Below are 23,600 nucleotides of genomic sequence, written 5' to 3' on the forward strand. Positions count from 1 at the left end.
TATAAAAGAGACTTGCTGCTTTCAAAGACAGAAGTTGCTGCAATTTTAAAGGATACTTTTTCGTTTTTAATTTTATGGTTTCACTTGTGGTGTCTTCCTTCATCTCTCTTCCAAACATCTTTTTATTTTATTTTATTTTTTGAAAAAAAACACTTCTTCATTGTATGCTACTGCCAGGCAAACCTGATGCAAACACTGATATATTTAAAAAGTTCCAAACATTGCTTAGTTTTTGGGCTATGGCAGCTTTCTGTTCGAAAGTGTCTCTCTGTTTTGCCACAAGATGTCAGCAGTGTCCTACGTGAAAGTGGTTCTGTGTAGGATTCATTTGTCTACTGACAAATGAATTGTTATTCACATTATTGGTTAATAACAGAACAAAGATGAAAATGTTCTTAACGATGCAGTGAGGAATGGGCCGTTCTCTAGCCAGCTAACATGAATAGGGGAGTCAAGTTCCTGTGAACATGCTGTTCATACTGACTGAGGAATTAGACCCCGACAGCAGCCGTTCAAAGCATGTCTTTGTATGCCCACAGACTATAGCATCTTTCGTACACTACTGTGTATGAAAGTATCCTAGTGGCGAAACAAGCATGAACAAATCCTAAGAAATATGCTTTTTAAGTCATTGTGGTCCTAAATGTTCATAGTGAAATAAGAGTTTAGGTAAGAAAGGAAGGGAAGCAATAGATTCACCTTGTTTGTGTGAATATTTTACCAGAAAAGCCCAGGTGCTTCCCAACAGGCAGGCTGTACGAAATTTGGTTGCTATCCCACACTTTCTAAGCACAATTTTCTTGTTGCTTTTCAAGCTGCAAAAAGTCTTGGGAGAAAAGTGATGGGAAATTGTAGTGGAAAGTATGGGATAACAGCCACTAGTTAGCTGTGCTGTATCACCTATGTGTGAAAACACAAGCTCAATAAGCAGCTAGACAGGAAGCTCCCCATATCTTTCCTTTTTCTGCTTTCCAGCACAAAAGATAAGGCTTTTTGCATGGTAGGAAAGATAGTCACAAACTCTGGGATATCACTGATGTTTGCAACCTCTCCAAAAAAAGGAAAGAAAGAAAAAAGAGCAGCAGCAGATGCACAATTTAGTCTATGGTTGAGGTCAGTTGAGGAACCACATATTTGAAGTAGTTACAGGTAGGTCTGACGCAGTCAAAACAAAATAAAAAAATCCTTCCAGTAACACCTTAGAGACCAACTAAGTTTGTCATAGGTATGAGCTTCCGTGTGCATGTGTATCTGAAGAAGTGTGCATGAAACCTCATACCTATGACAAACTTTTTAATTTTGTTTTAACATATTTGAAGTGTAACACCCTATACCCGGAGTTCTCAGGGCGGTTACTTTCTGTGAAGTAACACTGTTCTGGGCATGTCCAGGAAGCTTTTTATATAACCTACCGCACTGTCAGATACTCCTCACTGATGGCTGTATATTATCCAAGCCAGATAGTAACTTGAGTAATTCATGTGCGTAAATCCCTGGTGCAGTTTTGGTTGGGCACAGTGGTCTGGTTCACACATCACACTGAACAATAAATGAAGCTGCAGTTTCCTGTGAACAAGAAGCATGCTGTTGCACGCTGCTGAACCTCTGAATGTGTCTTTTCCAGAGTTTCATAGTACTACAGAGTGCCATAAAAAGTTTTTAAAAGATGAACTGTAAACATACACTACTGCACTGTATTTAAATAGCAATTGTAAAAATATATGGTTTCATTAAATTGATAGAGGCAGCTCTGTGTGTGTGTGTGTGTGTACATGCACAATAACACATGACTCATTAAATTTTGGTTTAAGGAAATTTTATTGAATGTTTTTGCATTACTTTTTTTTTGTAAACCACTTAAGGATTTGATGATATCAAGCAGTAGAAATTATTTGTACACACAAACATATTTGTTGTTGTTTAGTCGTTGCAGACAGTAAATAGCATTCTGTGTGTTCAGCTGTTCATTTAAGGCCCAAATGAACATTTGCTGTCTATCTGGGACTGGAGTCTATACTGCAGGAAGTAGATTAAGGCACGTTTTTCCTATAACAGGAAAGAAGGCCCAGATAACTATAAAAAGTATTAGGCTCATCAGAATAGGGTGAGATTCCACAAGGCTTTAAAGGGACTGTTGATCATAGTAAACAAAATGAAGCTGCTCAAACAAGATTGGATATGTTGGTGGCCTTTTAAAGAATAGGTACTATTGTGATTAAATACTGAAATCTATTATTCAAGCAATATATTTTCAGTGCCATGGTGTTAGATTTTTGATAATCATTTAAAAGAACTATTCTCAAGTAATCAAGCAAGTTGAACAATTAGGGGTTTTACTTCAGCTTTGATATCAATTATTTGAGGTATCTTCTTGATTTGAGTCACATATGAAACAAATACACCATTGCTCTTGCTGAGTTTTGCTCTCTTCAGCATGTTGCATCAACAGACTTAAAACTGACATAGCAATGGTGAGTTTGCCTATTATATCAAATAATATCAATTATTATATTAAATTTTCAGGTTGTTAAGAAACAGTTTGCGAGCAGAATGTTAAAAGCCTATGTCATGTACCAGTGGATCACATGGCAATTTGCATGGCGCATTTGGCAAACTGCTTGTTCATTATGTACTTATTTAAAACATTTGTAGCCTGCCTTACCTCAGCAGAACTGAAAGTGGCCAACAACAATGAAATTAAAACAACCATTTAATGACCAATAAAAGCAGTACTTTATCTGTGATATTTTATTTTGAGCTCTTCAAGGTATTTCTGGAAGCGATATATTAACATAATGTATTACTTATTAGAGCAGAATGTAGGTAATTTTAAATATATATCTAGTCATCTCATGATTACTGCTCCCATTCCCGCAGATATAGTGTCATAAATGTTTGTTATTTCATGCAAGCAACACTACACACAAGGCTATGAAAAATACTCAGTTTTACTCTGACCCCACCCCCACCCACCCCCACACTCGAATGTGTACTTTTTGCAAATCAGTAATAGGCTCCATTAATGGCCGTTTCAAGTGATCTGAGTGAAGAGTGCTCAAATAATGGCACCGGAGAGAGAAAAGGTGTTTGTGTTTGCTCATGACATATCAGTGTTTGTTGTGTTGCACTTCTGAATTGTTGTTCAACTCATTATTTCACACTTCTGTCTCATACCAACAGGACACTTGTTCTGCAATGATCAGGACAGCTGTGCTGAGACAACTCCAGAAGAGGCAGAAGTGCATGTCTTGGAGTCCTCCAGTGAGGGTGATAAAACTGGCAAGGTGTGAAACTTTCATTTTCACATTGTAAATAGCATAATCACTGCAGGCTAAAAGCTGGCATGCTGACTTCACAGCTGTGTGCGATTAGAGCATCTCTTCCAGGATTATGTTTACCTTGGGGTGTTTTTTTGTAAAGTGTTTACATGATATGGAATGAACCCAATTAGAGCCTTGATTATATCTCGACACCACCTGCTGTACCCAAATACTCCCCCTTTGCCCATCATGGGTGGGTGTGGTGTGATACTAATGATCTTGAATATAAAACACGACAGTTCCTTTTCTTTGGTTGTGAGTCTCCCTGAATGCCACAGTAGACTTGCCACAATGCCACATTTTCAGAGTCACCCCTGCCTTTGCTTATAATTCTTATGATAACTCTGGTTACTAACTTAATTTGTTCCGGAGGTCCGTTCTTAACCTGAAACCGTTCTTAACCTGAGGTACCACTTTATAGTTAATGGGGCCTCCCGCTGCAGCCGTGCCGCCACTGCACGATTTCTGTTCTCATCCTGAGGTAAAGTTCTTAACCTGAGGTACTACTTCTGGGTTAGTGGAGTCTGTACCCCGAAGTGTTTGTAACTCGAGGTGTTTGTAACCCGAGGTACCACTATATGAAAAGCGCAAATATATTTTTGCTTGTAGAAGAGTTTTCATGGTGGCATCGTAAATGGAAAGAATTGTTAGGTGTTCTACCTTTTGATTGCAGTGGAACTCAACAATTAAGTTAAACTGCTCAACCCAATTGGGAGCTTATTAACATCTGAGCATCCTAATTCATTTTTATGGGTGCTCTGTGAAGACGAGGTTGTTGTTTTTTGTAACTGTGTGTAAAAATACAATCCAACTTTAAAAGGACAAGCATTTCAAAAGTTGTGTGATGAGTGCTTTCATTTTGCACTCCAGTTCATACTGAAAGCATATAACCTCTTCAGAATTTTTCTGATAGTTAGTAACAGATAAGTTAAGGTAAGTAGGTCTGAGCTTCCTTTTATGTTCCTGTGTTGCAATGGTTTCCCCATAATAGTTTACTAATTACAACTTCTGCCTGAGGACAGCTTCACATAATACATATTTATTAAATGAATGCCACTTTTTGTGAATGAAATTGCATGTTTGTAATGCATGCAGGTTGTCACATGTGGCAAGCACTTTAATGTTTATTAACACAAGGCAGGAAGCTGAATTTGGTGGTATATCATGGGGTGTATACGTAAAAAATAAATGTGCGTGTAATTATCATACGTGACTATATTTGTGTGGGTTACATGAAATATCCAATCTCAGAATTGTATCCAGGTAAGAAATTAGTCTTGTGGGAGGTGGCTCTTGGTTACGAATTAATCCACAAATGGTGGTGTTAGGATATCCTAGTGGAAAGGAAGGAAAAACCTCATGGCCTCAGATTTCCTGCCCCTTTGTCTAACTAGCCTATAGCCCTTCCTTTGATAGCTAGACAGTGGAAGTCTGCTAGCAGGAGGTATTCCCAAGCTTGAAGCAGCTGCAAAATTGCATCAGCTACTAGAGCTCAGATGCAGAGCTCATATGACAAGCAGGAGGCTGTTGAAGTTTGCACTCTGGTTTCCTGCAGGACCTATTATAGTAAGTGATGCTGGTTGGCTTTTCTGGCTTAGAAAAGAAGGGCAGTTCTGACCTCCAGATGTATGTAGATCTTAAAACATTAAGTATGGTCATTGCTGGATTAATAAGATGTTTAGAAAGGGTATGTCTCATTTTTAAAAGTAAGTTGTATGGAAACTGGTTCATAGTTTTAAAATATTCTTACGTTGCATGCTCTTATCTAGATTTTTACATTTTGCAAGCTTCAGTGGTCATGTCCTGAGGATTTCTTTTCAGCTGCAGATGTCTTAGATCAGTGGTCCCAAACTTTCTCCCCATAGACCACTTGAATATTGCTGATGGTCTTGGTGGGATTCCTTAATTATTATTCTGCCTGTTGTAGCAATTTCAGTGCACTATGCTGGATAAAGTATGATTTTGTATGTTTGTGCTTCCTTTGTTTCGTATATACCGTAATTCATTGCGTCACAATTTGAATTCTATAGAATTCAGATTGTTGTGCAATAAAATAAGAAATAAAAGCATCAATAAACATACAATTAAGAATCAATATGAATATTTAATGCGGACATGCCATGAACCATTTAAATGAAGCTCAGACTACTGCTGGTCCATGGACCACAGTTTAGGAACCCGCCTCTTAGATAAAGATATGTTTTTAAGGTTAATAAATATGTATATTAGTGGAAAATGCTGTAGCTTATCAGCTGTATGTAGCAAAACATACATTGTTGATGACCAGCTTTCTTAAACTAGCTGAGTCATTAATACTCAGTAGACTTGAGTGTAATACCTTTCTAACTTGTGTAATCTCTTCTGTAGCAGAAGAATACAATAAGGAATGGAAACCTGTTTTGCATAAATGAAATGCCACTTATTTAATGTGCTCTTAATATGCTGAAATGCATATTTTATGTATAAAGAGAGACATACTTTCAAATTCATTTTGGATTTTTATTAAAGTTTTAAAGGTGTGTGTTTATGCTGCGTGTTTAACCTGTGTTAAAGGCGTGTGTTTACACTGGAGAAAGTGTTGCAAATGAATTCATATTTTGAATTGAATAGTTCATATATAATGCTATACTGCATAGCACAATAGCACTCAGCACATTCTTCCTATATTCTTATGTGATTTATGATTCTTTAATAACAAAAGATTATAGGAGCTCACTTGATTAATCTTATGCATGAAAAATGGTTCTTCTACTTCATTCCTAATTCTATTTTAGCATATTTTTACTGAATTAAATCAAAGCTTTCCAGCAATAGCACCTTCCTTGTACAACACTATATGTGCTTTTGTACATCTAAAATTAGATTTCTTCTGCAGACTATGTTATATCAGTTGTATCATTAGTCTTTGTAGGGCAGTGTTGCTAAAAAGCCTTAAATGCCTAACCAAAATGTTTATTAGCCGCCTTGTACCACACATACTTACGTCAGTAGTATAGAAAAGAACAAACCTTATTAGGCTTGATCTAGGCTTGGAAGTATGGTGTGTGTGTGTTAATAATACAGTGGTGCCTCGCTAGACGAATACCCTGTAAGACAAATTTTCCGCTATACGAATAGGTTTTGCGATTGGAGGTTGCCTCGCAAGACGATGAGGTTTTTTTATGGCTGCCGCTTCGTCTTGCGAAGCGTGGCCATAAAAACCTCTGATCGCAAAACCTAGCAAAAGGGGCATTCGTCTAGCAAAAGGGGAACCAGCTGTAGCAAGGGAAGAAGGCAAAATGCCGGATCTGTCAGGCGGGGGGAGGGACAAGCGGGACGATCCCACGCTGTGATAGGCGGCATGTGGGGGAAGCGCAGGATCTTTCCTGCATTTCCCCCACATCCCGACCGACACAGCGGGGGATCGTAGCGGACTTCTCACGCCCCCTACGATCCCCGCTGTGTGACAGGCGGGATGTGGGGGAAATGCAGGAAAGATCCTGCGCTTCCCCCCCCATCCCGCTCGACACAGCGGGGATCGTCCCGCTTGTCCCTCCCCCCACCTGACAGATCTGGCATTTGGCTCTGTCGGACGGGGGAAGGGAGAAGCGGAGCATCGGACCGGTCCTCCGCTTGTGCCTCCCCCCGCCCGACAGATCCAGCAACCCTGGGATCTGTGCTTTCTGTTGGGCGGTGGGGGGGGAGAGGAACGAACGGGGAGAAAGGGCTGCTTTCTCCTCCTTCATTCCTCTCCCCCTTCCACCGACAGCAAGGAGAGCTGCGGGGCTGTTGCCGCCTGTCTTCCTGCCTTCCAGGGAGCCAAGCGAGCAAGCGCCGCCACTGCCGCCAGTCCCCCGGAGCCCATAGGAACACATTAATTAACTTTTAATGCGTTCCTATGGGAAACGCAAGACGAATTTTTCGTTGGACGAATTGACCGTCGGAACAAATTAAATTCGTCTAGCATGGCACCACTGTAGTTAATGGACAAAATTGATGTACTGCAATATAGGATAAAGCTGGGAAAAGCAAACCTGCTAGAAGGAAGGATTTGGTTGACCTCTCATCCCAGGGATGTTTCCAGCTGCATTTCTTTGCTTTCTGCCAAAGAAACCAATCACACTTTAACAGCATTGTGCTGCTCAGTTCACATCTGACTGGAGGTGGTCTGGCTGTCACTGAGACACCCCCTGCGGGAGGAGAATCATTGTATTATCCTGTAACAGTGTACATATATGCACACACAGATGGGTTGAATTGGTACCCATGAAAATTTGGGGGGTGGGGGGTGGAAAGGAGATTTCAAGAGGCTGAAAAGTTTTGTATAGCCCCCCCTGCTTTTCTGGTATAGCCCCCCTTCTTTTTTGGGCTGCTTCTCTCCCCAATCCGCAGACTCAGTATAATTTAAACCAAGCAAACAAAAAGCTCGAAGGGCTTCTTCTTTAGAGAATCTGAGCCAGTCAGGGATCACGTGGCCATCATGATAACAACCTGTCATTACAGCCCATCAGATTGGCTAAGTGACAACACCATGGTGCTAATTCAGAGCAAGAGCAAAAAGCATTGTCCATACTCTGATTTGGTTTCCTGTATTTCTTCATTCGTGACAAAGCCAAATCTGGTTTTCTGTACGAAACCTGTTCAATCTAATTTCCCTAAATAATGATATCACAAAGCTAAATTAGAGTGTGGGTAGTACCCACTCTGAATGGGCAAATATATTTTGTACTACTCATTCCCGAAATGAGCTGTGCTGATTTGGATGTGTGGGTGTAAAATGCACCCTCTGCCCTGTTTTGACTTGATATTTTGATTTCAAATCCCCTTTTGGAGAGAAAAAACTGCTGGCCATTTGTTGCCTTTCATCTAAATTAAGGCAGCTGTATCTTAGCACTGCAGCTAATTAGCTTGCAATGGTAGTAAAGAGTCATGATTTTTGATCAAATTATCAAAGTATTTTGAACATGTTTCCCCCTTACATTTTAGCAATGAAGGACGGTCATTTTGTTTCTTGCATTCAAAGCACATTAATTATGTTCTCTCACCGTCTCATAGTATGATTTGTAAAATATCTTACCTGGAAAGCTATTGGCTTTCAAAGATTTCTAATTGGCAACCTGCTTTATTTCTGGAAATGTTAATATTCTTGTGCAGCACAGGTTGTAGCCAATCAGCTCTCCTGAGCCGCAGGCAACAGACATTTATTTTCCACTGGGGATTTTGCTTCTTCCTTTCAAGTTTAAGCTGTCCTTGCTTGAGTACTTTTTCGAAAGCTCCTTGAAAGGGAGAATTAAGGACTGACTCTGCAGCTTAAATCACAGAATTTCATTCTAGTTGACTCTATTGAGCGTGTAAAGTCTGAAGAGGAATACAAGAGGAATCCGGTAGCTGCCCTTTCTCATTAACATGCAAGAAGGTATCCAGCAGTCAGGAATACTATGAATTGGAATGAGAATATGTTTTTTTTTACCTGTAAAGTAGGTCAAGAAATCTCAATGTGGGGTGTGTCTGCCCTCCGTCCATTTTTTATTGCTGAAAATGGCGAATAATGGTATTGTCAGAGTAACATCGTTTTGGTGATGTCAGTTTATTGGAGAGTTAAACGTAAGCCCAGAAATGAAGGCACTGGGAGAGCTTCTGATTCTCTTCGGCATATGCTTCATATGGTGAGATCTACCATATAGCGGAAATAATGAGAGAATGTTATGTTGTTAAGCTGCATTTTAAAGGAATAATTGGCTGATGCTATCAAAGCAAATTGGATGATTTTCCAAGTCTTGCCTTGAACATGCAATAATCTGGGTCACCAGAATATCACACAAGGTGAGAGGGGGGTGAAATTCGTTATCCAGCTGAAAGAACATTAAATAAGCAGTGAAATTTGGGATTCAGCTGTTTTATAGTTGGATGAGGTAGAAATTTGGGGAGCAAAATGTTATTATAGTGTGGAAAGGGGGGCATTTTTAATGTGGCTTTTATTGGTCCTTGGGTGCATCCAATTCTGTAAGCCATTACTCACAATCAGCCTAAAAATGCAGATTATGGCCAACCGATGTGAATGACAATTTGGACCTCCAGCAGTTACTACCATACTTCTCTTTAAAATATGTAACAAATGCTGATCTTTAATTCACATATTTTTCAAGAAAAGATCCATATTAGTGGATGAGATAATTATTGTTTTTACTATCAGTTAACTTTAAACATATGTGATTAAGCAGGTCTCAGATGAAGTAAATTCTTGCCTATGGAAGCTCATGCTTATAGCAGCTAAGAATTCCATGTACAGTTTTTTTGGTTGTATTTTGTATCTTTGGCATGTTAAATAATCATGTGTTGTTCCTTCAGGTTATAATAATAATTTGTCTAAAGATAGAAAAGTTTGTGTAAAAACTTCTGAAAATGGTTATAAACCAATATTTGTCAGGACATTGACGTGTCCTGTCAGTAAGTCCATGATTGTAGTTTTCTTTAAAACTTGTGTTTGTGCTTTGGTGTCTTTGACTTTATGTGTGACCACTGCAATTTGCACAGCCATGGTGGTCCTTTTTCTAAGCAATCAAAATTGTGTTATGCATGTCCATATAACCCCTGCTGGCTTATAAACCTTCTGGCCTCATGAACCTTATAAGCCTTTTGCCATGTATTTAAATTCATTGGTCTTCATGGAAATCACACAAAAAACCAAACACACTATTCAGTAAGACAATAGAGCTCTGTTTGTGGTTCAGCAAACCATAAACTTCACAATCAAATGCAAACTTGCAGGACTCGGTGGAATATGTGTGTATATTACATACACATTGTCTGATAAACACATACACACATATATTGCAATATGAAATACTATTTTCATAAGCTATATAACTTTTATTTTTAGCTTTCTGTTAGCACAAGCTAAATCCTGCAAAGATTCAGTAGGAGAGAGTCTCTAAAAATAACCTTGTGCTGAAGTCTCTGTTTAAATTACTCAACCTCACCTATCCCACACACCAATGAACTAACTCAATTGCTTTCTAGTTTCCTACATGCCTTTGATATGCTCTCCAAGGGGCATATGGGAGGTTCAGTTGATCCTCATGATCTGTGAATGATTAGGATACATTTCTCTCTTCTAAGAACTGGAACCAGGAACACCTCTTCCAGTTCAGATCTCCATATTCCTTGACCCCAGCCAAGATGCTTCTGTTTCCTCTCCTGGCATATCGTAGAAATGGATTGTTGGAAGGGACCCCAAGGGTCATCTAGTCAAACCCCCCTACAATCTTTTGTCCAGCATGGGGCTTGAACCCTCAACCCTGAGATTAAGAGTCTCATGCTCTGATGACTATGTCCTGTATGTGTTGTGCTTTCCTGCTCTTGAGTTTGTAAGCTAATAATAGGCTGTGTAGAAACTCTTGCTTTGAGACTCCCCTTCTTCGGTTTTCTTGATATCAGATAGTGACTACAAACTTCCAACCCTCTAATTGACATTTCTGGTCAGCAACAGTCTAGCTTATTGTTGGTTCTTCTGGACCTGTTGTTGTTGTTGTCATATTAATTAAATCCCTATACTGCCCTTCATTTGAAGGTCGCAGGGCAGTTCATAACAAAAATCAATAACCCCCCTCCCACCAACACATTAAAAAAGCCATAGAAGGTTAACCAAACAAACACCTGGCATGTAAAGATAAGTAATGAAGGTGCCTGACGAGCCTTCCTGGGGAGAGCATTGCACAAATGGATGGGCCACCGCAGTGAGGTCCTGATCCATTTAAGGCTTCATAAGTCAAAGCCAGCACTTTGAATTGCGCCCAGAAACTTAATTGGCAACCAGTTCAGCCAGACCAGAATTGGTGTAATATGCTGAAACCATCTCCTAGTGAGCAACCTGGCAATTCTGCACCAGTTGAAGTTTCTGAACTGTCTTCAAAGGCAGCGCTACATATAACATGTTGCAGTAATCTAACCTAAAGGTTACCAGAGCATAGACAACAGAAGTTAGGCTATCCCTGTCCAGATAGAGGCATAGCTGGGCAATTTCTGCATTGTGGAGTGCCATCTTGCCCCTTTCTCTCAGAAACATCAAAATGGCAAATGAGGTAAACAAGTGGGTGGTAGTAAAACCTGTCAGTTTAAAATAAAAGGCATATTCATTGTCTTCTCTGCTTGGCCTCCTGGGAACAATCTTGTGTCTAGCAATTCTGGCAAACTCCTAAGGGTGTGAATATCTCAGTAATTGGCATCTCAAACCGGGACATTTGATACCAGCTCTCTTACTGCGACATCTGAATAACATTTCTGCACTGTTGATATAACCTCTTGTGAAGTTATGCTGATGCAGCAGTTGGTAAAGCCTGTCCTAAGCAGCTATTTCCTAGTGCAGCAGGCTTCAGGACTGGGCATGTGGCATGCTTTAATAACCTTGTGTACAGCATCACATAGTTCCTTTAGAAAAGTAATCATGTGTAATTTGCATTCTTCTGGTGTCGCTGTAATGTGCCACATTTTGCTTTAGAAGAGCCCAGCAATTTGAAGTTCTTTAAATGGGAGAAAGAATGATGATAGCTTAATCTGGACATTTCAATGGGACTGGTAACGATGGCACAATTGTTTCTGGAAAATAACATCGGCTATACGTGTGTTTTTAATTTTTAAAGAGCACAGAACAGGTTGCTGCTTTTTGTCGCAGTCTTCATGAGATGAATTCGTCTGACTCTTGTGTGACCCCTCAGGAATTTACTGGGCCTCAGCAAGCCGCTACAAGACAGCTAACCGATGCTGACAAACTGCGCAAGGTTATTTGTGAACTCCTTGAAACAGAACGCACATATGTCAAGGTGAACTGCTGCTTTTGGGAAATGCTTAATAGTCATGTTTAAAAGGCAGTGTGGAGGGATGCGCTCACCATGAAAGGGGCTTGATCCTTTGTGTGTGCTCCATTGAACCGTGCACATAAAATGCACGAGCAACTGGACTGTCTACTGTCTTCCATTGTCTTCACCTGCCCACCCCATGGCCTATAAACCTTACCTGATGCAGGGGAAAGGGAAGAAGCAGACACAGAAAAGCACTTGGGACTGCGCATCCTAGCATCCCTGTGGGGAAATTGGTACAAGCCTTGTTCTCCCACAAGTGATGCTGGTATGTGTAATCCTCACAAGGGCATGGGTGCTCTGAGCATCCCTCCCTGCCATCTCCCTTCTTCTCCAGTCCTGGATAAGCTTAGTGAGGTGAATAAGAAAGGTTGGTGGTGGACACTTAGAATCAGGTGGAGTAATAGCTGCTCCTCTGTATCCTGCTCACAGGAACAAGCATGTTTGCCTTTGCAAGCACTCCCATTAGATTATTTGTGAAATCCCTAGTGTTAAGCTTCTGTCTCTTAGTCACAAACCTGGTGGAGCATTGCATTCTTCTATTCCCTGCTGATGTCAAAGTTCTGGCAGGAGCAAAGGGCCTGCAAATGGCTCTCTCTGGGAGCCCACATGTAAGCCTTGGCTTTGTTTACTGTGTCATGTGACCAAGCCAATGGTTTATTAAGATGGCTTGTTTAACCAATCATTGTGTTTTACCACAATTTATGGTTCACTAAGTAGGGGTCCCAGCTCCTGCCAACCTAGCAGTTCGAAAGCACATCAAAATGCAAGTAGATAAATAGGAACCGCTATAGCGGGAAGGTAAACGGTGTTTCCATGTGCTGCTCTGGTTTGCCAGAAGCGGCTTTGTCATGCTGGCCACATGATCTGGAAGCTGTACGCCGGCTCCCTCGGCCAATAATGCGAGATGAGCGCGCAACCCCAGAGTCAGTCACGACTGGACCTAATGGTCAGGGGTCCCTTTACCTTTACCTTTAAGTAGGGGTTCTTTGCAACTGAAAGTTAACAAGGCAGAAACCCTTCTTTGCCACACTGGATGAAGAGAGGGGTGGGGGAGTGTATGAGCCCAGTGCTTAGATCTTTTACACTTTGCTAAATTCTGTTTACATTATGTGCAAACCAACTCCAGGAAGATGCTTTAAACCTGTACTTTCTAGGATTGGGAGAAAATGCAGCTAAAGTAATATTCTTTTACTTCCAGGATTTAAATTGTCTCATGGAGAGATACCTGATGCCTCTGCAAAAGGAAACGTTCCTCACTCAAGAAGAGGTATGGAACCTTTCCCAACATATTGTTCAGGGAGGTTTGTTGGCCGAAATTAAACAAGATGCAGTGTAGATTCGAACCATGAAATTCTGAAATGGATTTTTGAGCATAATGAAGCTGATGACCGATATTGCCAAGGACTCGTAAGGGCAAACATGTTTAAATAACAACTGGTTAGCAGGATTAGACTTTTATACTAAAATCAGATCACTGGCATTTAGGAGTCTAAAAATGTAGAGATAATGTGTTGTTCCATATTTTATGTGAGAGGAATAATTTTCAACCCATGTTTCCCTATTTCTTTCTCACCAGCTTGACGTCCTCTTTGGAAACTTGACCGAAATGGTGGCATTTCAGGTTGAATTCCTGAAAACGCTTGAAGATGGGGTGAGGTTGGTTCCAGATCTGGAAAAGCTTGAGAAAGTTGACCAGTTTAAAGTAAGCATTTATTTTAAATCTTCATTAGCATTACTACTAACTCTCCCTTAATTCAATTCAATTAAGTTCAATTCAGTTCAGTTCAGTTCAGTTCAATTCAATTCATAGTATGCTATAAGGATGTTTTCATATCCAGTTTCTCACTTGTATTTTTGTTGAAGAGTAAACAACAGAAATTTCATTGTCTTTTAAGACCTGAGTTCAGGCAAGGCTAGTGTGCCATTTTCTGGAAAATAACTGTGGAAACCTGAACTATAAACTGCACTCTGTTTGCTCTTGACAAAAAAGCAGAAAAGAAAGCCACTTCTTTATTACCCTTCTCTTTCCTGTTACCAGGAATTACATAACACATAAAAGAAATGTAAAGAAAAAAAAGTAAAAACTAATGGCAAAGAAGCAGTATCAGAAGAACTGAAAAACGTTTTAAATATTGGATTATTAGGTTATAACATTACTAAACGGGAATATGTGCATGTTCTATAAATCTTTACCATTTAAGTACAGATTGTTCTCTTCAGTTTTTTTTTTTACTTTCATCTGACCTCAGTAAGAGAGCAGGATTGTGTGGTAAATGATCCCTAGGTGTGGGTTTCTTGTAGGGCTGTGCATTAAATAAATAATAAGGTCAGTCTCTTGGTAGTGATCTCTCCCTTCATGAGGCAGCTTTTGATGGTCCGTTGCTATGGATGCTACCCAGAAACTTTCCTCATTCCCTCTGAAGGTAGGAGGGAATTCTAGATTTCTGAACTACCTCCTTCAGAAATGAAAATGTCCACCTTCCTCCCAAGGGGCCAGTGTTTTTCTTATTGGTCCCAAAAAGCATCCATCATAAATGTCCAGGTGGCAAAATGTAGGGGGGGGGTAAATACTGTAAACTGTCCTGTGATCATTGGATGAAGGGAAGTATATGAATTAAATAAATAAATAATTTCCCATGAATTCACATTTTAAGATGTTATTAGGAAGAGAGGGAAACTCCAGTGGCCCTTTCTCCCCTGGCCCCCACTTAAAGGTTTTTCATCAATAGAAATGTTCTAAGTGGGATCTTGTGCGATTTTTGTTTTACATTCTTATCGTGCTTGAAATTTAGGCTTGCCAATGATTGGTTGATAGTTAAGACATTTCTTGTATTCTGAATTACTAACTTCCTTCTCCTTCTGGTCTCAAAAGCTCTAGTTATATGATATGGGCGGAGGGATGAGAAAAAGTATTGTATACTTTATAGAAAGTCTGAATGTACTACTAAAAAAAACAAACTAGCTAAAATTCTCTGCTTTCCATTCTCTTGATCCTAGAAAGTGTTATTTTCCTTGGGTGGGTCATTCCTTTATTATGCTGATCGTTTCAAGCTCTACAGTGCCTTTTGTGCCAGCCATACAAAAGTTCCAAAAGTTCTTGTGAAAGGTAAGAGCTATATGAACATACCTCCCTTATTCTCAAATTGTGTGGTAGCCTCCCTCAAGCCGTAACATTGCATCACTACATGCAGGGTTTGGGCGATGCTAGAGCTATATGTGCTTGTGGCCCTTTGAATACAGTCATGGATTATTTCGCTGTGTGATCTTTTGTGGCCCCTTAAAACCATTTATACAGGTTTAATACCAGGCTGATGAGTGATGAAACTTGTGTGTCACTTTAAAACTCTTTTTTACTCTTGTATATTAGATGGTAACAAACCTATTCAGAGTTCTCTTTGCTTAAGTAATTCATCTTCTGGAAACTGGGGTGCTTGTATCAGCAAACTCTTCCCCAAACAAACTAGATAGAAAGGCAGTTCCATCTTCTTCTGCTCCAGAGGAGTATTTTTTTTATAGCTACCTGCAAAATTATTCATACACAGAAGTTTCCTATGAAATATTTATGTATATAGGGAAATGGTTCCTTTACAGCACAGCTTGCATATCCATAATGCATATATATCTTTATCAGGAATGACTTGTGGGTGGAAGAGGAAGTTGCAAGTTCTGTAGTGTAGCGTAAGGTTAATTTCGTTTTGCACGGGGATCCATTGATCCCTGCACTGCATTCAGGTCTGTGCACTAATAATAATAATAATAATAATAATAATAATAATAATAATAATAATTTATTATTTATACCCCGCCCATCTGGCCGGGTTTCCCCAGCCACAAAATATTAAAATACAGAAATCCATCAAACATTAAAAGCTTCCCTAAACAGGGATCCCTTGAGATGCCTTCTAAAGGTCTGGTAATTGTTATTCTCTTTGACCTCTGGTGGGAGGGCATTCCACAGGGTGGGTGCCACTACCGAGAAGGCCCTCTGCCTGGTTCCCTGTAACTTGGCTTCTCATAGCGAGGGAACCGCCAGAAGGCCCTCGGCGCTGGACCTCAGAGTCCGGGCAGAACGATGGGGGGGAGGAGACGCTCCTTCAGGTATACTGGACCGAGGCCGTTTAGGGCTTTAAAGGTCAGCACCAACACTTTGAATTGTGCTCGGAAACGTACTGGGAGCCAATGTAGGTCTTTCAGAACCGGTGTTATGTGGTCTTGGCGGCCGCTCCCAGTCACCAGTCTAGCTGCCGCATTCTGGGTTAGTTGTAGTTTCCGGGTCACCTTCAAAGGTAGCCCCACGTAGAACGCATTGCAGTAGTCCAAGCGAGAGATAACTAGAGCATGCACCACTCTGGCGAGACAGTCCGCGGGCAGGTAGGGTCTCAGCCTGCATACCAGATGGAGCTGATAAACAGCTGCCCTGGACACAGATTTGACCTGCGCCTCCATGGACAGCTGTGAGTCCAAAATGACTCCCAGGCTGCGCACCTGGTCTTTCAGCAGCACAGTTACCCCATTCAGGACCAGGGAGTCCTCCACACCTGTCCGCCTCCTGTCCCCCACAAACAGTACTTCTGTCTTGTCGGGATTCAACCTCAATCTGTTAGCCGCCATCCATCCTCCAACCAAGTGGGAGAGGCCAAAGAGGGAGCCATTTCATGAAGCCTCCTTTTGGCTTTTGTTGTTGTTGTTTAGTCGTTTAGTCGTGTCCGACTCTTCGTGACCCCATGGACCATAGCACGCCAGGCACTCCTGTCTTGCACTGCCTCCCGTAGTTTGGTCAAACTCATGTTCGTAGCTTCGAGAACACTGTCCAACCATCTTGTCCTCTGTCGTCCCCTTCTCCTAGTGCCCTCAATCTTTCCCAACATCAGGGTCTTTTCCAAGGATTCTTCTCTTCTCATGAGGTGGCCAAAGTATTGGAGCCTCAGCTTCACGATCTGTCCTTCCAGGGAGCACTCAGGGCTGATTTCCTTAAGAATGGATAGGTTTGATCTTCTAGCAGTCCATGGGACTCTCAAGAGTCTCCTCCAGCACCATAATTCAAAAGCATCAATTCTTCGGCGATCAGCCTTCTTTATGGTCCAGCTCTCACTTCCATACATCACTACTGGGAAAACCATAGCTTTAACTATACGGACCTTTGTCGGCAAGGTGATGTCTCTGCTTTTTAAGATGCTGTCTAGGTTTGTCATTGCTTTTCTCCCAAGAAGCAGGCGTCTTTTAATTTCGTGACTGCTGTCACCATCTGCAGTGATCAAGGAGCCCAAGAAAGTAAAATCTCTCACTGCCTCCATTTCTTCCCCTTCTATTTGCCAGGAGGTGATGGGACCAGTGGCCATGATCTTGGTTTTTTTGATGTTGAGCTTCAGACCATATTTTGCGCTCTCCTCTTTCACCCTCATTAAAAGGTTCTTTAATTCCTCCTCGCTTTCTGCCATCAAGGTTGTGTCATCTGCATATCTGAGGTTGTTGATATTTCTTCCGGCAATCTTAATTCCTGCTTGGGATTCATCTAGTCCAGCCTTTCGCATGATGAATTCTGCATATAAGTTAAATAAGCAGGGAGACAATATACAACCTTGTCGTACTCCTTTCCCAATTTTGAACCACTCAGTTGTTCCATATCCAGTTCTAACTGTAGCTTCTTGTCCCACATTTATCACGGGTGGTGTACATGGAGTATGTTTGGGCTGCTGCTATTGGTGGGATGAGGCAGGTAACTCTAGGTAGGAGAGGAGATGGAGAGTTGCTTCATGTATTGTCCTATAACATTAATCAGCTTTCTGGCAACAAAGGAAGTTCAAATGGCATTGGGAGGATGTAATGTATGCATACAGCATTTAATATCTGATGGGACACCACAGGGAAGAAGCTGGACCACTGGTCCATCTAGATCAATATTGATCTATCTAGCAGGGGCTTTCCGGGATTCCAGGCAGGAGTCGTTTCTAGTTGTGTCTTGAAATGCCTGAGATTGAACCTAAGACCTCTCTGCAGGTAAAAGTGTTTGCTTTAGCACTGTGCCACAGCCCCCCTCTCCTACAGGGAGCAAGCCTTAGGAAGGGAAGAGGCCTTCTGTTAATAACCTGCCCATGAAGCTGCATACCACAGTCTTCAAATACTGTCAGCCAACAATCCTTTTCTCTTGTGCCTTCCAAGCAGAATTTTTTTAAAAAATGCAGTCTATGTGCAAACTTACCCCTCCATATACAAACCCTGCACATGGCAGCTGATTCCATTATAGGCACATCATTCAACTGACTGTTTCCGTATCCATTTTCATGAAGTCACATTTCAGTGCTTCAGTTTTGGGTATTTTTCTCACCACTTCCCCCACCACCCTCATCACCCGCCTTCCTGTTTTCTTGTTGGAATGGTGCTTGAGAAATCTGTCACCCCACAAACTACATGGGTGGTAGCTACACCTTAAAATTTAACGATATTCATCTTACTGTAAATCTGTATATTGTTTGCCACCTTGAGTACCTTCAGGCAGAGAGAGTGGTAGATAAATAATATGTAATAATATATATTTTTAAACGAAATGAAATGTTTTCATCATGTCCTGAGAGTTGCTTTTTATTTCCAATCCTTTAGCTAAAACAGACACTGCGTTTAAGGCTTTTTTGGATGCTCAGAATCCCAGACGACAACACTCGTCGACGTTAGAGTCGTACCTCATCAAACCCATCCAGAGGATATTGAAGTACCCTCTTTTGCTGAAAGAACTCTTTGCCCTCACTGATGCAGACAGTGAAGAGCATTACCACCTGGATGGTAAGCTGATATTGAGTGTGATTTTAAAGTTTAACGTGTGTCAAGTTTTTATTATGCGTTTGTTTTTGTCATGTGTTCTTGCTTCCTACTTGTGCGTGTCCCACAGACAATGTTGGACCAGGATGTTGGACTAGGCAGGCCTTTGGTGTAAACCAGGAGGGCTCTTCTCGTGTTCTGTAGAGCCACTTAACATGTTACAAGGTGACCCACATTTGTAACTCTTGAAAGGAGTTTGTATAGCTAAAAGTATGTGGGGAAGCTGCACCTAGAGGTATAATCGGTCCCTGCTTATGAAGAGGTGGGGTAGGGAGAAAGGGATGTTTTGTTGCATGTTCTCAGATGTGCCAAAGCCCTTCAAGCAGTACAGAAAAGATAAGGTCAACCCACCCTGGAAACTTTAGGGCTCTTGAGAAGCTATGTGCTTGAAGATCACAGGGCAACACTTGCACATTTTGTTCTGTAATTGATCACACCCTTGGGTGGTCATGCTGTTGTCTCAACACATGCAGAGCATTCAGTTTTGCATGTGCTGCTGAGCAGATGAAAACGGTGTATGTGCAGTACTATAGCATGCATTGCATGGTTGTGATTCATTAAAAATAAAATTGCACAGCTACTGTCCCTCAGTACTATCAAGACTGTAGTTCAGTGAGTCCAAATTTAATTACTGTTCCTTCACACCCTCTGCCCAGCCTGAACTAACTCTCCTGTTTGGCTGATAAATCACAGCATTGCTGTAGACTGAGGAACATAATGAAAAGATAACGCAGGAAAAAGAATAACCTGTTCCCAGCTAGCAGGTCAAATATATTGTGGTGGAAGGTGTTGTGTTGCAAACCAAGAGCATAAGGACAATTGTCTAAATATTCTAAAAATGCAGTAGAAATGTAATGCAGATAAACACTCCCAAAGCAGTCTGATATCACTGCTCTCATTGCTTTCTGTTTCTTTGCCTTTCTTCTTCTAGTGGCCATAAAAACAATGAACAAAGTTGCCAGCCATATTAATGAAATGCAGAAAATCCATGAAGAATATGGTGCTGTGTTTGACCAGCTCATTGCAGAGCAAACAGGAGACAAAAAAGAGGTAAGGGCATGTTCTTGATGGTTTGGAAGATATTTTGATTGATTTTTTTTAAAAGGATGATATATCTTTTGTGATTTAAGAATTTAATCTATTTTTTCTAGTTGTTAGTTCTGTTTTCTTGCACTGTCTCACAAAGCATAAACAGCACTTAAACACTCCAGAAGGCACGCCTTAGTGGCAGTTGTATAAATTCTGGTTCATCTACTGTGTTGATATGGTATATATAGCCTTCTGAAAGGAGATCTTTATCCCAGATTATAGCTGTGCTGGGTTTAAACTGATTTTATGTCTGTGTTGCTGTTGTTTGAAACTGTTACATATAAGTTTTAATTGGGTTTTTTTTGCAACTCTTTTATATAAACCTGTTTTATATTTTTGTTATTTTTAAATCACTTTGGGATGCCTCACTGGAAGTGATTTATAAATTATTAAATCAAATAAATAATACATAATTATCCAACCCATACACTACATGACTGCCCTAATTATATATCCAGGTTGCTTGGGTTTGTTTCCTTTTCCTTTGCTTTTAGCCTATATTCTACGAAACAATGATGTGGCCAATGGTGCGTTTGAAAGCCTATCTGGAAGCTGAAAATGGGAATGGTTAGGACTAGGGCTGTCATTCAAAGAAATCTTAGCCAATAGATTGTATGGGTTTCATTGGTTTACGTTAGATTACATTTACCCATGCATAATTCGAAGAAAAAACATTATCTTAAACATACTACCGGTAGGAGTGCCTAAAATTGGAACTGCTCGTCTTGTTCCTAGCATCAGCTGATTCTGAGGACATGAAATTCACATGCCTTGCTTTCCAGTACCAGCCAGTGCATCTTCTCTCTTCCATTTGGGGTAGGGGGTGCAGCCTGCAGTAGGCCAGGAATGGAGAACCTCAGGCCCAGGGGCCAGACCTGCTCCTCCAGGCCTTTTTACCAGGTGCTTGGAATTCTCCCCTCAACGGTGGTCCTTTACACCCTTCTTGAATGTTTTTGCCAGTCCTGGGTGTGTTCATGCTTTCTGACCGTCACCTCTATGCTCCACTTCCCTAGCACAAACAGGAGCGGCGAACTACAACTCCTGGCTTAATGTTGCATCCGAATCTGGTATAGTTTGTTTCACTCTCAATAAACTGTGATTGGTAAGCCAAGAACAAACCTTAGGTTCACACCAGGGTTTGTCTGTAGTGAAACAAACCACAGTCCTTTATTCTAACGCAGGGGTTGGCAAGGTTTACCTTGCCTGGGCCAGTTCACTCCAGTGGAGATCCCTCTGTGGGCTGGATTGTGTGCATGCAGCCGCGATTTCTGGTGTCTGTGTAGATGTTATTTTCAGTGTCTGAGCATGCACAGACGCGATTTCCAGCACCGCAGAAGCGAGTCCCTGTGCCAGTTAAGCGCAGCACATGGGGACTTGCTGAGCAGGTGGCTCGGTTTCGGGGAGGCTCGTGGGCTGGTTAAACAACCCCCGTGGGCCGCTTGTGGCCCATGGGCCTTAGGTTGCCTACCCCTGTTCTAACGTAACACTAAGCCAGTAATTGTGGTTTGCTGCTCCCACTCATATTAGGGGAGAAGGGAAATGGGAGTTGTATTCACAATAAACCATGGTTTTTCCATAGTTTACTGTAACATGAGAATGCTGCCGTTGCTTTATTTGTAGATTTATACAAATTGTTCAGGTAGCTCTGCAAAATCTCACATAATAAATTAATTCTTTCCAGCAGCGCCTTAGAGACCAACTAAGTTTGTCATTGGTATGAGCTTTCGTGTGCATGCACACTTCTTCAGATACGTATCTGAAGAAGTGTGCATGCACACGAAAGCTCATACCAATGACAAACTTAGTTGGTCTCTAAGGTGTTGCTGGAAGGAATTTTTTAATTTTGTTTCGACTACGTCAGACCAACATGCCTACCTACCTGTAACTAGAATAATAAATTAAGTTGTCTTTGAGTGACAGCCTTCGTTTGACACACATTGCAGTTTTTGAATCATGTCTTTTGTTTAGACTTGCAAAGCCATCATTTTAAAACCCCATTACAAGAATTCACCTGCATGCTTCAGTGTCAATAATTTTATGAAACCTATTTTTAAAATGCACACTGACATTTCTTTTCTGTCTGCGTTTCTGTGCTTGGCAGGTTGCAGATCTTTCTATGGGAGACTTACTTTTGCACACCACAGTCATCTGGCTTAATCCTCCCACATCGCTCGGGAAGTGGAAAAAGGAACCTGAATTGGCAGCATTTGGTATGTGCTTTTTACCAAAAAAGAAAGCAAATGATAGTTTTCATTTAGAACTTAGCAAGACTTTGCCAATGATTGTTTCCGGGGTCACAGCTCCAGGGCAGTCTCCTACCATTCCAGGTTAGTGCTTTAACACAGCCTTGCAAATAAGCCCACAAAAGTTGCTAGCCTGCAACCGTGCTGGGGCCTGGCAGAAGAGAAATGTGGAGCTGTATCCCTCTTGCCGCAGCCTGCTAAATTTTTGTGCTGGGCACAGAGGAGCGGGCTTCCCTCTTCTGGTAGTATGCTTGGCTTTTATGCTAGGCAAAGGGGAGGGAGAGAGTGTTCTATCCCTGGTGTTTGGCCTGCATAGGAGTCCTTGTTGGTAGGGGTGGACTACCAGGCTAGTGCTTAAATACAAACTACTTTAGCAATAAACAGTAAGTGCAAGAAAAAGTCCCTTCCCCTTAAAAAAAAAAGCAGTGTCTGTTGTGCCACAGGACTTCAATGCACCTGCTGCTCCCGCCACGTGGAATGTATAGTTCATGAAATCGCCTCTGCATTGTGAGTAGGTTATGCATAGGTACTATGAGCTTATAGGTTTTGGCTGAACTGAATCAGCGCATCAATCAGCACATCCTGAAAATTACAATCCAAATATCAGTCATGTAAATCTAGGAGCCCAATCTGCTCTGGGTGATGCCATGAGGAAACTCCATTAAGATGTCCAAGCATTCTTGTGAAATTGCTAAATAGTGACCTTGAGTTGAGATACTTGAGGCTGTTGTCGTTCTTGTTTTTATAGGACTGGACTGCTTGTAGCCTTGTAATATGTTTTTATGCCTAAAATAAGTGTATCTAAATTGATTAGGTGGAAGGGACCCAGGTGGCGCTGTGGGTTAAACCACAGAGTCTAGGGCTTGCTGATCAGAAGGTCGGTGGTTCGATTCCCTGCAACGGAGTGAGCTCCTGTTGCTCGGTCCCAGCTCCTGCCCACCTAGCAGCTCGAAAGCACATCAAAGTGCAAGTAGATAAATAGGGACCGCTACAGCGGGAAGGTAAACAGCGTTTCCGTGCGCTGCTCTGGTTCGCCAGAAGCAGCTTTGTCATGCTGGCCACATGACCCAGAAGCTGTCTGCGGACAAACGCTGTCTCCCTTGGCCTATAGAGCGAGATGAGCGCCACAGCCCCAGAGTCAGACACGACTGGGCCTGATGGTCAGGGGCCCCTTTACCTTTACCTTTAAATTGATTAGGTAGAAAAGGTGATGTGAAAACGGTGACTAACCATGATCGGCCAGTTTCTCCTTCCATCCTCAATTTAGATCCATCAGGGCTATTGGCCTACATTTACTC

General features: G+C 41.4%; 1 protein-coding gene across 10 annotated transcripts in view; it reads left to right on the forward strand.

The window, feature by feature from the left end:
* Positions 1-23,600, forward strand: part of TIAM1 (TIAM Rac1 associated GEF 1) — a 206,662-nt gene that overhangs the window by 165,050 nt on the left and 18,012 nt on the right. For 7 of the 10 annotated variants that reach the window (XM_035116730.3, XM_035116721.3, XM_035116728.3 and 4 more), the window contains 8 exons: positions 3,181-3,284; positions 11,939-12,118; positions 13,356-13,424; positions 13,734-13,859; positions 15,155-15,263; positions 18,755-18,934; positions 19,902-20,020; positions 22,161-22,269. In XM_035116730.3, coding sequence (XP_034972621.1) covers positions 3,181-3,284; positions 11,939-12,118; positions 13,356-13,424; positions 13,734-13,859; positions 15,155-15,263; positions 18,755-18,934; positions 19,902-20,020; positions 22,161-22,269 — 996 coding nt within the window. Of the gene's footprint in view, positions 1-3,180; positions 3,285-8,765; positions 8,966-11,938; positions 12,119-13,355; positions 13,425-13,733; positions 13,860-15,154; positions 15,264-18,754; positions 18,935-19,901; positions 20,021-22,160; positions 22,270-23,600 lie in introns of those variants that run through there. The other 3 variants (XM_035116729.3, XM_088667962.1, XM_060273620.2) reach the window with 2 other exon arrangements.

Source organism: Zootoca vivipara, chromosome 4, assembly GCF_965207765.1.
Source record: "Zootoca vivipara chromosome 4, rZooViv2.hap1.1, whole genome shotgun sequence".
In the NCBI taxonomy this organism is placed as follows: domain Eukaryota; kingdom Metazoa; phylum Chordata; class Lepidosauria; order Squamata; family Lacertidae; genus Zootoca; species Zootoca vivipara.